Below are 16,593 nucleotides of genomic sequence, written 5' to 3' on the forward strand. Positions count from 1 at the left end.
GCCTTCATATTCCTCTCAATCCATCCACACAGCTGCCATGAATTCCTGTGAGAAGGATGGGCAATGGGTACATCCTTACCATCTCTGCCTACAAAAAACCTGCCAGAAGTTGTCAGTTTCTGTCCCCTACAAGACTTTTCCTCAAAAGAAGGTAGACCTGATTCCATCAGGGTTCTGTTTAATCATCTGGATCACTTTTATAACTGGCATAAAGTACTTTAGCTGTTTGTGGGGAAAAGTGAACAAGTCTTAAGTCTTATTCGAAGAGCTGTCCTTCTACCTGGGAGTTCAGAAATCTATCATATGATCTTAGTCTCCATGATAATAATGGTCCTTCCAGCAAGACCAGAGATATCTCCCTATATAGGCGATTGCTACTGAGATTCCGACATGGTTTGCCCAATCAGATTCACTCTCTACCCTTGGGAGTGGGTGTGTGGCATTTGTAAGTGAGGTAGAGGAAGGAGTTAATACTGTTGAGTATTTACCAAGTATTAGGCATTGTTCTTTGCACTTTACATATTTACTCATTTAATTGCATATTTGATTTTACACATTTCATTCTCTTATCAACTCTTCCAAATAGGCACAGTATTATCCATATTTTACACATGAAGAGGCTGAAGTGCAAAGAGGTTAAGTAACTCTTCATATGTCAGTAAGTGGCAAAGCTGGGATTAAAATATGCCTGGCTCTAGAACACCTGCCCTTTCTTCTACATTTGTCTTTTGGATTAATTGATGTTTTAGGGGATGTTTCAGACTCCGTGACTCTCAGGGAAATACATTAAGTGGGTCTACATTTATCTGCCAAAAGGTGTGACTCAGAATGGATCCTGAGCCATAGTTTGCAAAGATTGTCAGAGTTCAGGCCCGTTAAAGAAAAGTCCTATGATCAGATAAGCTGCTATTGCCTGATAAAAACGGCTCAGGTGCATGCAGTTAAGTGGAGCTGCAATAGAAATCCAAGAGAGAACAAGTGGAAACAGTCCCAGTCCGTGACCATGGATTTGTTGGGCTGGTCCAATGATCATTGCATCTGTACAATGTATTCAAATACCCCAAGTGTTGAGTATTTATAAATACCAGGCTCTCTTTTTGCAGGTTAGTTGCATTCCTCACAACAGCGCTGGGATGCAGGTTTTCTTGCTGGGGCTCCCAGCTAATAAATAGCAGAGTTGGGATTCAAACATGAATTTACTACAAAGCCTGAGTTACTTCCTCTCTACTATATTGCCCATGAATTCTGCCTTTTAAAAGTATCAATGACAACCCTTTAAGCGATTTAAGAGAACATTAGGCTGTAAAATTTCTAGGAGCAAATTTGAATCTCATAGGCAGATTTTCAAATCTCAAATATATTAAAAAATGGAATTATTGGCTCTGTGAAACAGATGTCCCTAAATGCTCTGTGGAAAACTGGTCCCCCGAGATGCTGTGGGAAAAAAAGTTCCATGATCAGTAATAAGTATGTGACTCACTGGCTTAAACAAAATTAAATGTATTTCTTTACTGCAGGACTTCTCAGGGCCTTTGATGTGCTAATATGCAACTGGGAAAGGGAAATGTTCTGCAGTGTTCTCAAACTTATGTGGCCATGGGCCCCTTTTGGGAGCATGTACCCACGTATGAGCATTGGGATGTGCTGCTCAGGACATTCTCATCCTTCTGTTTGAATCTAATTGGTATGTTGAACCGGGGGCAGTTCTGTCAGGATGGGAAGATTCCTGACAATTGCTCTTAACCCTGTATTTCCTTGCGTGGTGGAGTCCAGGGCAGCTGTCTGCCCAGGAGGAGTAGGAGCAGGCAAAAGTCCTCTCTGATCCCCTAGGTTAGCCAGCCTGTTACCTACTAGGCACACAGGTGTGCTGTGGTGGCTGGACGCACCGGGAAATGTCCAGGTATGGAGTTCCGCCTGGAGGACGGGAGGCTAGAGATTTAGGGGAAAGCATAAATTCCTGGAGGTTGCGGTGAAAAAGGACAAGAAGTGTGTGTCTGTGTGTGTGTGTCTGTGTGTGTGTCTGTGTCCGTGTGTGTGTGTGTCTGTGTGTGCGTGTGTGTCTGTGTGTGTGTGTCTGTGTGTGTGTGTCCCTGTGTGTGTGTGTCCGTGTGTGTGTGTAGAAGAGGGAAGGCTCCGGAAGAGTCACCAGTGAATCTTCAAGGCAGGTTTGTTTCATTCAGAAATGCCCAGAGATTCACCTGCTTCCTTCCTTTACTCAAAGTGCAGGCCAGGTTGTAGCAGCAGCAGCAGCATCGCCTGGGAGCTAGGACTTTGGCACCTCAGGCCCCGCCCCCAAAACGCTGAATCAGAATCTGCAGTGTTAACAGGATCCCCATGGGATTCACAGGCATATTACAGTTTGAGAAGCCCTACTTTAGGTCACTTGCACATGCCTCCTTCCCGACCACCTCCCAAGACCCAGACCAAGTCATACAGTTTGGTTTGAGTGTGTTCAGTGCGGGTAGACAGTATACCGAGCTTTAGGCTGGCCTTGAGGTGCTGCAGATGGGGTAAGAGGGAACTAGCTGAAGACATTGAGGTGACAGCTAATCACAAGTTTGAATGGGTGACTTCATAGGAGGGGAACCTAGAGACATATTAGGTCCGTGAGGAATCAACTCCAGGTTTCATTTCATTTCATTCTAATGGTTGAGCTTAAGCATCTAGTATTCTGGGTTTCACTTAGGACATATCTTATTGAGGCTGGAAGGAAAAATGAGTTAGGCGTCAATGACCAGCTGCATGTTTTACTTCCGCCACCAGTAGAGTGGGGCTGATAAACTCTTTACTGTGATGTTGCGAAAGGGAGTGAGGTAATCCGCATAATTCTATGAGATGAGCTTGTTAAAGGCTGAGTTCATTGACCGGTTTGATTTCTGGGTTCAAACGGATGCAGCAGGAGAAAAGCTAAACAGAATCCTGGGCGAAAACATTACCAGTGACTTCTAGATTCTAAAGATTTTGTAGAAAATGAAATAACTTATAGTAATTAATTTGATTAGGATATTTAAATATCTGTATTGAAAACATTGTGTTCTTTAGAGCATAAACTCTGGTGATAGATCACTTTACTCCAGTTTGACTAGATGCCAGATGAATAATCTCGGGTATGTTACTTAACCTCATCAAGCCTCAGTTTCATTGCCTGTGGTGTAGGGGCAGTAATAGTACCTTTTCACACGGTGGTAGCAGAGATTAGATGAAGCAACACCTGCAAGGGTTAGCTCAGTGCCTGGACCAGAGTAGCTCCTCCATAAAGGTTGTCTGTTTCTAAAGCAGCAGGGGGGAGTGGTGAGAGGGTCAGGGCTCTTGCAGTTTGCCAAGATAGAGCCGAAGGGGAGGGGTGGCAACTTGCTTTTCTTGCTTCCACTACCCTGTCATGAAATGATTTTCTTGGGCTACTTTATTCACTGATGACATTTCTGCCAAGGCCCTTTCCCATCCCAACTTCCGGGTAGTGGGTACAAACCCTATGCAAGTTTGATCAAGTATTTATCAAGTGCCTAGTACGTGCTCACCAGTGGGCACTATGCAGGAGATACACACACACACACACACACACACACACAGTATTAAGACATGCTCTTAAGTGAATGTCTGCATGGAAGGACATGAATCATACACATGAAAAACTGGAGAAAATACTTTTTTTTTCGTTTTAAAATTATTTATTTATTTATTTATTTACGGCTGTGTTGGGTCTTCGTTTCTGTGCGAGGGCTTTCTCTAGTTGTGGCAAGTGGGGGCCACTCTTCATCGCGGTGTGCGGGCCTCTCACTATCGCGGCCTCTCTTGTTGTGGAGCACAGGCTCCAGACGCGCAGGCTCAGTAATTGTGGCTCACGGGCCCAGTTGCTCCGCGGCATGTGGGATCCCCCCAGACCAGGGCTCGAACCCGTGTCCCCTGCATTGGCAGGCAGATTCTCAACCACTGCGCCACCAGGGAAGCCCCAGAAAATACTTTCAGTAACAACTATTTTTATGCTGTAATTGGGTGATGGGGTACAACAGTGAACAAAACAGATGAAGTTCCTGCTAATAGTTTACCAAGGGCAATATGGTGGAAAGCAGTCTGCCCTGCAGGGCACCCAGGCATTTTTCTTTGAGTTGGTGGTGTGTGGTAATAATGATAAACAGCAGATTGACTTTCTGTGGATTTAAGTATTGTTTTTAAGTTCTCAGCAGGCAATGCATTTCCTTATCACCTGCTCCTGGGGAGAGCCATTCCCATCCCTTCACTCTTGGTGCTCCGTTGTTGTGATGCGACTCCAGTGGGAAGAGAAAGACAATGGCATATAGTATAAAGTCATTCAGTAAGATGAAGAAAAATAAGTGTAAGGCAAGGGAGTAGAAAGTGAGGGGTGGGGGAAGGCTACCATGTTGGATTGGTGGTCAGGAATGCCCTCTCTTGATATATGAATTTATATAAGCAACATATTTATGGCCATATGTCAGGTAAAAAGCAGTAATTCATATTTATTAAGTAATAACTCTGTACCAGGCACTGTGCTGAGTTGATATCACTGTGCAATAGAGCTTTAGAGAAGGTGTGATTTGTATGTGAAGACCCCAGGGGAGTCATTGGAGAAAACTGAGGATTGGACTGTTGAATTGTGAATAGTCCCAGATGGGTGTTCACAGGAAGCCTTGTGTCTTAATACTGTGAGTCCTGCAGTCCTGCCTAGTGTTTAGTAGAGTTATGAGCAAGTACTAGGTACTCAGTAAATCCTTGATCAAGCCTGGCTGCAATCTGAAAGAAATCCTGGCTGCTTTGGGTGCAGCATGCAGATGTCATGGATGTGCTAATAACCTCAACCAGCTGGAGAGAAAAGTCTATTTTGCACTCCTTTTGGTTTGCATGGCATTCAACCCCCAGGAGACCACACTTTGCCATTCATCCTCCAAAAAACAAAAGCAAGTTATGTGTCTGAGAGGAAGGGATTTAGAAAGCAAATTATTCATTTTATAAAATCATTCTATAAGAATTTCTTGATTTTTATAACCATTTCCTGTAGAAGGTAGAGATAGAGACAGCCCCTCAAGGAGTGACCAATGGTTCTGTCAATTTCTAGGTCCCTTCATGGAAATCCCTTCAGCATAACAGGAAACTTCAGAGCACTGAAGGCCCAGAACAGTCTAATGTGCATTGCTGACATCATGATTGTGACTAGGGAGGAGTTAACTGCTTAGAAACAGTCTCAGGCAACAGTGTTTTTCTTAAGGTTAATCATTGCCCTTGTTTTAAACAATTTGCTTAGTTTTGAAGGTAGCTATCATTAAATCTTACGTGAAATTTTCTGAAAAAGAATGCAAAATTTCTCCCAATACAGTAAAACGCATTGAACATGAAATGCAATGAAATGAAGGAGTAGCCAGACTGAGTTTGGGAAGGGAGAGTAAACTGTAAGGAAAGTATTTAAACTTCTAAATTCTCATTTTAAAACCACCAACACATGTTGCTGCTACTCAACACAGGGGCCTTTGGTTCTCCACAAGGACCTGCTGGGTGGAGCATGCATTCCAGTCTGTGATGTGCCATGCCATACTTCTCGAGTGTATTGATAATTTGCTTGTGATTTTCAGTTTTCATTAACATTATTGAATTCAGTGGTGCCGCAAATGTAAAGGAAAGTAAACAACTGCCTTGAACCTTGAATGTGGAATTGTGAGATCACAGAGTCAATCACAAAATTTAACTTGTAGATTTTTTAAAAATTAATTAATTTATTTTTGGCTGCATTGGGTCTTCGTTGCTGCGTGCGGGCTTTCTCTAGTTGCGGCGAGCGGGGGCTACTCTTTGTTGTGGTGCGCAGGCTTCTCATTGCGGTGGCTTCTCTTGTTGCGGAGCACGGGCTCTAGGTGCGCGGGCTTCAGTAGTTGTGGCGCGCAGGCTCAGTAGTTGTGGCTCACGGGCTCTAGAGTGCAAGCTCAGTAGTTGTGGCACACGGGCTTAGTTGCTCCACGGCATGTGGGATCTTCCTGGACCAGGGATCGAACCCGTTTACCCTCCATTGGCAGGCGGATTCTTAACCACTGTGCCACCAGGGAAGTCCTAATTTGTAGATTTATACACGTAGAGTGATACAAAGTTGAATGGTGCCATATATACGGCTTATAATGAAAACCAGTAATCCTTTGCCCTGCTCCTCCCCATGTCCCTAAGTTTGGCTCTCCCAGAGACAGATACTTTCCAACTCTTTTAGATGTTTCTACCACCTTTTATCTGAATAATGTTTTATGTTGCTGTTCTTGCTTTATACATCTTAAGAACTTACTATCATCTTCCAGGAGGATTTAACTTTCTTATATCATATCCAACACCCACTTCTATCCCCAGCCTCCCAATATCATAAAGTTGTATAAGAAGTTTTGGTTAGGTTTATATTCAGGGATTACATTACTATCATTGTGTGTTCACATATAATTTACTACGATTATATTTTCTTTCTTGAGTTTTTTTTTGTCTGCTTTTATTTGCGTTTATTTTTTTGCAGCATTTATTCCCGGGCCATAAGTTTTCATTTCTTCAGTCTCTTCTAGGATGTCTTTTCTTCTGTGCAACCTCTTCTTCTGGTTTAGGAACAATCTGTTCTTTTTCAGTAAGGATCATCTCAAGGTGGAAGGGAGAGCTTGTGTATGGATTCATCCAACCATGAGCTCTGTAAATCCTGCACCGCATCCTGGGAGCTTTGTTCACCTGGATGTGCTCAATGAGTCCTTCCATTTTTCGCCCAATAGCTCTACAATCTCCCTGGATCCATTTCTCCAGAGAATAAAACTTTCCAATTTCTGTTGGGATGATAGAGGTAGTTGCCTGACTATACAGGTGGGAGAAGTTGATCTAAGGGTCCAGCTGTTCTTTAATTAAACTGTCAATCAATTCTTTTACTTTTAGCTCTACCTTACCCCTGAATTCAGAAACTGCTGGTGATGCCAATGTCTTGGGCTTTTCTGGAGTTGTTTTCAAATTGGACAATATCTTGTTGGTTCCTACATCCCCTCTACCATCCCCAAGCAGCTTTTCCCTTCTGCTAATTCAGTTACCATCCATCCTATTTCTGTCTGCCATACTGTTACTGAAATATGGTCTGTTGTAGTCTCTGTTCATGTACTCTATGTCTTTTTCTGTTTATGCCTCTTTATTCCTTTACTTTTATTTCGGTGGAGTTTTTGGAGTTTCATTTTGGTGTTTTTCAGTGGAGTTTTTGGAGGAAGGGAAATGTATGTTTTCTATTCCCTTATTAATAAAAAGTGAATAAACTATAAAGGACCAATTTGAGGAGAAAGCATAAGTTTTCTAGTAAATAATAAAAACAGATTTCTCTCTTCATTGCATGATGTTGAAATCTTAATGAACCAAGAAAAATATGATAGCTTACTCTCTAGCAAGAGAATCAAGTGGAGGATGGTGGTGATTATATATAACTTAGAACCACAGAGTTTCTGAGCCATAAGAAACTTTTTGAACAGAAAACGTAGGGTTTTTTTGAACAGACATTTTCACACTTTTCTTAGTGATGGTACTCATTTTTTAAAATGAAATTTTACTTGCACCTCAATATGTAAAACAGAAAAAAGTTATAAAATATTTCCCCCAGGCTTTAAAAATTTTTCTTTTGTAAAACACTTGAGCTCCTTCCAAGAGCTTTGAGATTCCCCAGAGCACAGATGGAAAACCATTGCTTTAGTGGTGACATTTTATACTGCTTTAGCCCAACCGTCTCTCTGGCGTAAGTGCTTTGAGAATGTTAAGAAGCCACAATAATGTCAATTAAGCTTTGTTGAGCACGCACTGTGTTTGGGGATGTATGTTATGGGCTTTATACACGGTATCTCATGTAATTTTCACTATGATGCTATGAGGAAGGCACAATGATTATTCCCATTTTATAGGTGAGGAAACAGGCCTGGAGAGGTTAAGTACTTGTTCATGGATACACAGCTAGGAAGTGGAAGAGCTGGGACTCAAACCCGGGTCTGTTTGACTCAGAGCTCACTCAACACGACACTGGGCATGTTCTGGTGGGCTTTGGCCCCCAGGAGCACCTGGAACCCTCCCTAGGGGTGCTGTACACGGAGGGCTGCTACCAGTTTGTGAAAAAAAAAATAATGATGGAATAAGTTACAAACAAAAGGAATGCATGTCTCTAATCCTCAGGCAACGCCAGCTCCCAGATACCCCACCCTATTCTGCGTCCGACTCCTGCTCTCCTCCACAGGTCACAGGTGAGTGGGACCCACCTCCCTCCCGCACGTCTGGCACTTGCTTCTCTTCTTTAGGACTCTGCGTGGTGAGAAAGAGGGGCCTTTCTCACTTGTGTGTTCCCCCAGGTGCGTGCTGCCCGACTCTGACACCTGCCGCCGGGGGGACGCCAGCTGCTTTCCTCCACTCAGCAGCTGCTCCTGGGATGCTGCCTGCACACCTGCCGCAGGGCTCGTCTGAAATGAGCGACTCTGCGCATTCCCACAGTGCCTCTCACAACTGCTACCCAGACGCCCGTCATCTCAGGACCCCTCTGGACCAGTCTGTGTCCTCCCACCTGGGAACTGGTTGTTCTTACCATCCGCAGCCTCTGTGCCACAGTCCTGGGTAAAGGGCAAGATATTGAGTTATGAAAGACCAGCCAGCGCCTCTCCCCAGAGGTGCTGGTTAAGAGTGAACTGTGGAGTCCTCTCCACGAGAGGGCAGTGTTGAGACATATATCAGACACCCAGTGCCCTTGGCTTTAAACCAACTTTTAATTAACAATCCACTGAACCCAAGGTCCTCATCAGTGGAAAGCTAAAATGTCAGAAATGTATAGGGAGATTCTGGGTGCTGGAGAAAGCACTGTTTGCATCTGCAGCCTCAGCTAGACCACTCAAGTGATTTGTGAATGAGCTCCCTGAAAAATATCCGTCAACTGTCTTAATTAGTATTCTTTTCTTCTCTTTCCCTTCCTCTCTGCCTTCCCTCTCTTTCGTTCCTCCTTCTGGATCTAGAGGATGGCAAAAAGAGTAAAGGCCATCAAAAACTGTGATAAAATTCTATGTGAAAAACATTTTCAGGTATAAAATATACCCTTAAATTTTAGGTATCTTCTGTCTTTGTCTCAGTGAGTCCTCTGCCTTTGGAAATGTTGTCAGTTTATTTTTCAAATAGGTGAATCCCAGATCCACTGGATAGTGAAAAACTAAGTTTCAGACTTAGTAGGGCTCATAGAATAGGAGCTTGCTCCGTCCACTCCATGTGTCCACCTGGTGTTGCAGACTAGTAGGAGTCAAGGAACCTTAACTAACTAGAATTAGTCTTAGGAAAAGGCCCAGAGCAGAGTCCTGGGAAATTAAATTTGATTAACTATGACGTGGAGAGAAAAGAAGAATCCTAACCTTATTTTGGGTTCTTAATTTTAGACCCTCATTGCCGCCGACCAAGAAGAGAAAGTGCACACAGGCGCTGGAAGACTCCGGGGACTGTCACGTGTGGGACCACCACTCCAGACCAAGTGAGCCAATCCGGGGCCTGTTGCCGCCATTAAGTGGTGGGTTTTCCCCAGCCTTGGAGTAGCCCTACAAGATTAGTTCCTCTCTCATAGAAGGGCAATGATAGGCTCTGGGAATTTATTTCTCCCCTCTTGACATAATGTTTCATGCAGTGTTAGGTAGGGTCATACAGGTGCTCCTGGGAAGAGATGCCATTGTCTCTCTGGTGGAGATGAGATGCTGGTCCCTTCAGTTTTAGGGGCAATGGTGTCTCAGAGGACCAAGGCTCCAGGCCTGGGCAAGCCGTGCCGTGTGGCAGCACCTACAAGAGCCTGCTGGTGTGCTCGTTGCTTCGTTCAGCTCAGTCCTTCTCAACTCAAACGTGCACACGTGTAACATGGGGATCTTGGTAAAGTGCAGACTCTGGTTCAGCACGCCTGAGGTGGGAGCTGAGATTCTGCATTCCTAACAAGCTCCCAGGCGATGCCGATGCAGCTGGCTCATGGGAGGTACTCGGAGGAGCAGGACTTTAGAGCAGCGGTCCCCAACCCTTCTGGCACCGGGGACCGGTTTCGTGGAAGACGATTTTCCATGCATGGGGGGTGGGGAGGATGGGGATGGTTCAGGTGCTCATGCGAGGGATGGGGAGCGGCAGATGAAGCTTTGATCGCGCGCCCGCTGCTCACCTCCTGCTGTGCGGCCTGGTCCGCAACTGGCCGTGGACCTTACCGGTCCGCAGCCCGGGGGTTGGGGACCCCTGCTTTCGAGGATTTCTCCAGGGCAGCAGGAAGGTAGAAAGTTGAGCTTCCCTAGCACTTGCTTCAAGTTAGCAAGTTCCCAGTAGATCTTTGAAATTCTGGAAAATCACTTTAGAAGTCTTGCAGCAGCATTATACGATGCCCAAGTGGTCAGCCCCCCTCATTCTTTGTCTTATATATCATGGGACATATCATGTTTTGAGCTTAGAGACCTGATCAAGTTGAGAACAAACTGAGGCTTCTGAGCCTGAAGGCTTGAACTTCTGAATCTCCAGAGTAAACGCTGTGACGCTTATTAGGGGAAAGGAGAATCCTCCATGCCAGTGCTATTAGCCACTATAAATACTTAATGTAGGCCGTGAGAATAGTGCCCCAAACACAGGGTACCAAGTCATATCTCTTTCACTCCCATGCATCAGCTTGGCAAGAATCCAAGATTTCCCTCTCGAGGCTCCCCTCCCTCTATTGTGCCTACACTCCAGAGGTTTATGCTGCCCGGACAGGAGGTGCCTGTGGCTTTCTCCCCTGCTCCGGTTGCTGCCTTTGCCTTTCACAGCCACACGATAAGAGCTGGTCCCCTGTGTCCCGTGGAGCCTGCTGGTCCTTTCAGGGACGTCTGGCCTCAGCTCCATCATGGGCTGTGAGGGTCCTTCAGTGGACGATGACGTCACTTGGCCATGTCCCGCAGATCGTAACCCCCCGGGCATGCTGTGGTAGCACCGCACCGGGCATGCAGCCATCGTATAAACCAAACCTCTACTGCCTTCTTATCTTTTGCACGTATCCACCATGGCCGGCAGCTGCTTGATTTTTCTTATTCAACCTTAGAAACACAAAATGCTAATTCAAGCCTTGTTTCTGGATAATGTAGAGCTCTCCATCCACCTTCCTATGCATGGTTACTCTAATTTCTTCAGGTATCCTTGCATCCTGCCTGCAGCTTCTTTATGCTTCTCAAATACAGAAAGCTGAGTAAATTTCTAGCCAGATGAGGGGACCATCTGTTCACTCTCCCACAGATGCAACAGCTCCCTCAGTGTACTGGGCAAGTCACCCAAACCTTCCAAGAGTTTTGTCATCAAACCAGATTGCTCCTCAAATTCTCCTGGCTATTTCAGAGTTAAGCTCCATCCTGTGGTGATGTTCTGTGGCCTGTCCCTAGAGAGGGCATTGATTTTTCACCCTCTCCAGAGAACAGCCATAGAAAAGTAACTGAAATGTTCCAACAGATAGGAAATCTTGCATCCCTTGTTTAAAGCCTATTCAAAGGTCACTGAAAAGCCATCTAAAGATAACTGGCTCCAGACAACAGTTCCAGAATGAAAAATGAGCAGGTTCCCAGGGGAATTAAAAAAAAAACAACAAAAAACCCAATCCAAATGCCATGTTTTCAGCAGAAGTTTTCCAGTGGAGAACTCATATTTGATGTTGCAGAGGCCAAGGGTTTTGCAAAGGTCCTGGGGAAATGGCATACGGGTAGTGGAAGGAGGAGTTAGTCTTATGGGCAGGATTTAGATGGGGGAAGATGTTCTAAATCAATTAGTAAGACTTTTCCGGTGACCTTTTCCCCAGCAGTTCACTTTGGCCAAGGATGCCAAGAACCCCGTTTACAGGGATCACAATGTAGAATTACTGGGTTGCTGGGGGAAAATGTAAAATCTTGCCTAGAGAGAATGGAGCTGCTGGGCAGGCTCCTGACAGCCGGTTCCTGTCCCCACGTGGTCTGGACCCCAAATACGAGAGGGTTCCTGGTCCCACCTGATCCAAACTCTAAATAAAAGAGGGCTCATAGCCTCATATGGTTTGAACTTCAAATGCATGAGGGTTTTTCAGCCCCAGAGTCCTACCTTTTGGTCCACAGTGAGAGGTGCATGGGCTGAAGTCACACAGTAGAGTCAGGAAAAATACCTGTCTCATGTCTCCAGTAATTGGGGACTTTTCAAGCCTGACTTGTCTTGATTATCAAATGAGAATCACAATTTCTACTTCACCCATTTCTAAGACTTTTTTAAAAAGTAATGTATAAGAAAATATTTTGAAAGACATTCAAATGCAAGCTGTGAATTTTCTCCAAAAAGTTGGGACTTGGGCAGTTTGCTACCTTCATACTTCTGCTTCTCTCTTCTGTTACATTTTCTCAAGAAATCCTCAGTGTAGCATGAAGAGAAGAGAAGGTTTGAATCCCATCTCTTCCACATAACAGCTGTGACACTGGACTAGTTATTTCAGGTCTTTGAACCTCAGTTTCCACATTTGTTAAATGGGATTAAGAATCCTTACCTTGTAACCACTTTATAAATCTGTTTGGCTGCATCTACTAAAGCATATCCAATGACCCAGTGATTCCCCACCTAGGAATATACCTAACAGAAGTGTATACACATGCCCACTAAAAGACATCCCCCCAAATATTCATAGCAGCACTAGTTGTAATAACCATAAACTTAAAATAACCTAAACGGCCATCGGGGATAAACTGTGGTATATTCATGTAGTGGAGTACTACACAGCAATGAAAATGAACAAACTACTACCATTTGCAACAACAATGAGTGAATCTCATAAACATGATGTTGGGCAAAAGAAGCCAACACATAAGAGTACATATCATATTGTACCATTTCTATAAACTCCTCTATGGTGTTGAATTTCAGAATAGTGATTATTCCTAGGCAGGAGAAGGTAGTAACCAGAAAAGGGCATGAGTGCGTCTTCTAGAGTGCTGGAAGTGTCCTATTTCTTGATCTAGTGGTAGTTACCTAGTATAATTCATTTTATAAAAAAGTATCAAATTGTGTACTAATGATCTGTGTACTCTCCTTCATATATATTATACTTCAATAATGAACGTTTATTGAAAAAAAAGGGATCCTTACCTTGAAGATGAGTTAACGAGTTGATGAGAAACTATGCCAAGTGTCTGGGACAGCGCCTGCAGCACAGAAAGCACACAGGACCAGTAGATATCATTATTATTATTATCATTAATCTTGTGGTCCCAGATTGCCATCCCTGTGGCTCACCAGCTGATAACTAGCTCCCAGGGAAGCCAGGACTATGTCAGTCCTATGGAGTGGCTGCCCCGAAAATCTTGCTGCTGTGATGGGAAAGGTCTGGAAATACATTTATCCTTGAGGACAATGTCCCCTACCCACTGCCCACCCTCCCTACCAGCACTTGGAGGAGTGGAGCTGACCTGTGGTTGATTCCCCTGGCACCTTACTGCCATACTTGAGTAGGAAAGGGTCCCAGTTAGCTGGTATTCACTCAGGCCCATGACATTAATTATTTCACATCAGATAGAGTTACTATGGAGGCCAAGAACAGAAGTATTTGCCAAGGCTTGTTAGGAATAACTGAGTCACCTGAGTTGAAACAGATACGTGTGATAATGACAGTGCCGCTAATACTAACCAAAGGCACCACTGTTTAAACTCTTACTGGTGGCAGACACTGTGCTAAGCACTTACCGACATGACTCACTGTATTCCTTCAACAGTCCTGGGAGGCATCATACTGTTACTCACGTTTTGCAGGTGAAACTGAAGCCTAGAGACATTAGACTATTTTCCTAATTGTGTAGCCAGTAAATGTAGAGTTGTGATTCAAACCCAGTTTCCTCTGATTCCAAACTCGAAGTTCTTGAACTTCCTTTACCCTCTCTCCATTGAAGGAGGGAGGAAGGAAAGATGGAAGAACTAGTTTCTCCCTTTCTCTGAACTTGGTATAAGCAGGCAAACCATGGAAGGTTTTTTGTTTGTTTGTTTTGAAAAGCTTTTGAGCCAGGTAACTTTTGGAGGAGTGAGGGCATGAAGAGCTACTTGCATTGCTGACCTCCTGTATCCTTTTTATTTTATTTTGGCTGCGCCGGGTCTTAGTAGCCGCACGCAGGATCTTTTTTTAGTTGCGGCACGCGGGCTTCTTAGTTGTGGCATGCATGTGGGATCTAGTTCCCTGACCAGGGATTGAACCCGGGCCCCCTGCATTGGGAGTGCAGAATCTTACCCACTGGACCACCAGGGAAGTCCTTGACCTCCTGTATTCTTAGCTGGGAAAAAGTTTTTCAGGATTTTGAGAAAATCCTTTTCCATAACGGTTATTTACAAAACCCCCCAAACAGATGTTCTGCTTAGGTGACTGGTAATAGTGATACCCCAAGAAAAACACAATTTCTGTGACATTTGGGATCCAAAATAACCTGAAGCAGCTCTGCTATTTACTTAAGAAGTCCTCAATAAAAGTATAAAGAAAGAAAGCTAGATGAGTGAAGGAAAAACCAGCCATATGCCCCTGCATTTTCCAAGCTGTGGGCTAAGTGCACACGCTGTATAGAAGCTGGTGTCATATCCTGTGTTGTTGCTTACAGCCGACACCTGATCTTATGTACACACACAATTTCCCTTTCACTCCTGATATCAGGCATGAGTGAAGGTAGGGGAGCTCACAGAAAAGGGAAACAGCAAACATCCTAATGGAATTTACATAAACTTCTTCTGCGGTTGAATTGTACCATTTGGTACAATTAGACAAACTCAAATTAGACAAACAACTTGCAAGGATTATGCAAAAATAGTGGCTTGCACATGTGAAATTGCTGTTATTGGACCATTTTTGATATACAAAAGTAGCAATTTCATATAGTTAATACTACCTTCTAACAAGATATTCTGTGTTACTTTATCTTGGTATTAGCTTTGAAAGTCCTTTCACTTGTATTATGATATTTTCTCTGCTTGTGTGATGTTGCAAGATGGGCAGGACACCTGTTTCAATTTCCGTTTTGCCGTTGAGGGAAGTGAGACACTAAGTGAATAAATAACTCATCTAAGTTCAAAAAGCTAGAGACCACAGAATCTTGGTGCTGCAAGGGACCTATAATAGATTAGAGTGTATTGGTTGCAATTAACAAAAACAAAGAAACAAAGGACAAAACCAAAACCAAAAACAAAAACCCTCAAACTGCCTTAAGCAAAAACAAAACAAACAAAAAGTCAAAATGAGGGGCTTTACTGGCTCCTGTAACCCAAGATTTAGGAGTGGATCCCAGAACTCAAATCATGCCATCAGGACTGGGTGCCCTTCATTCTCAACTCTGCCTTCCGCCGTACTGGCTTCATTCCCAGACAGGCTTTTCCCTCATGTCCCAAAATGGTGCCAGCAGCTCTTGGGGCTGTGACTTATAGGTTCAAACCTCATGGAAAAGAATCAGCATCTTTGAACCCGTCTTCCCTAAAATGCTGAGATCCACTTTGCTTGGATTGAATTAGGCCATGTGTCTACCTGGTGCAATTACTGATGCAAATAGTGAATGCTGTAGTTTGATTGATCAATCCTGCGTCCCCTACCCTCCTTGGGCTTGGAGAGGACTTCACCTGAATCACACAAACTGGGAGTGAGGAGATGCCATGACAGAAATAGGGTAGATAGATACTGAGGGAAAAATTTCTAACAAGTGCTTGCCGCGGCACCTTAGAATCACTGACCCCAAGCTGCTCATTTTACAGATGAGGAAACAAGGCCAGCCACATGCCCCCTGCCTCCCAACACTTGTCACTCCCCACACGATCCCTCTGCCTCATACATGGCCTATGCATTAGCTCCATGCAGCTGTCTGTGAGTCTAGGAAAAACAGCCTTGGAGGAAAGATTTAATGCACCGATTTCTTTGCAGTGACAAGCAGGAGTCACAGCAGCGAAGTGCAGGACCACGACAGTGAGAGACAGAACATGATGCTTGTGGACCAGTGCTCTCCTGCTTTGAAGTGGCAGCCATACCGAAGCGTTCCTTGGCATAGTTTATTAAACAGTCAATATGAAAAACTGTAAGTGGCCTTAGGAACCCTGTGCTTGGCTGGAGAATGAGGGGAGAAAGGCAGTGCTGATTCTCAAAACTAAATCCAAGTATTTGAGCTTTGATGCCACCCCTGACCAAATGGGATGCATCAGTCAGAAAGTGTGTCTTACTCCTTATATTTTGCATTTTAACAATAAATTGTTGGGACATGGGTTTCTGGCCTTCAGGAATCCAGACTTGTAATTCTAACTCATAATTTACCCACTAAATGATAGAGGAAGAGGGAATCTTTCTGAGATCACATGCCCAGTTTAAACTAAAAGCTGGAAAATGGAGATTTCCCAAATCATTAACATTTAATCCTGCAGTTAGTAAAAAATTCCATAGAATACTTTTGGGGGGCCACATTAAATTGTTAGCTGCCCCAACATCTATGCTGCAAATCAGTATTGTCAATTTATTGTCAATACAGCCTGCAGCGATCATAGCTGATGGTGGCTTTATATTAAGAGACTGAAATCAAACCATACAAAATATCCTTAAACTGGAAAATTTTCATCCTATTCTTATGCCATTATAGT

General features: G+C 44.0%; 1 protein-coding gene across 1 annotated transcript in view; it reads left to right on the top strand.

Moving 5' to 3' along the window:
* MYRFL (myelin regulatory factor like) overlaps positions 1-16,593 on the top strand; it is a 116,250-nt gene that overhangs the window by 39,741 nt on the left and 59,916 nt on the right. Inside the window, exons 3-6 of the mRNA XM_036865349.1 lie at positions 8,158-8,225; positions 8,331-8,589; positions 9,393-9,484; positions 15,890-16,040. Of these exons, the coding sequence (XP_036721244.1) occupies positions 8,158-8,225; positions 8,331-8,589; positions 9,393-9,484; positions 15,890-16,040 (570 nt within the window). The remainder of the gene's footprint in view (positions 1-8,157; positions 8,226-8,330; positions 8,590-9,392; positions 9,485-15,889; positions 16,041-16,593) is intronic.

This window comes from Balaenoptera musculus, chromosome 10 (assembly GCF_009873245.2).
Source record: "Balaenoptera musculus isolate JJ_BM4_2016_0621 chromosome 10, mBalMus1.pri.v3, whole genome shotgun sequence".
Lineage (NCBI taxonomy): Eukaryota > Metazoa > Chordata > Mammalia > Artiodactyla > Balaenopteridae > Balaenoptera > Balaenoptera musculus.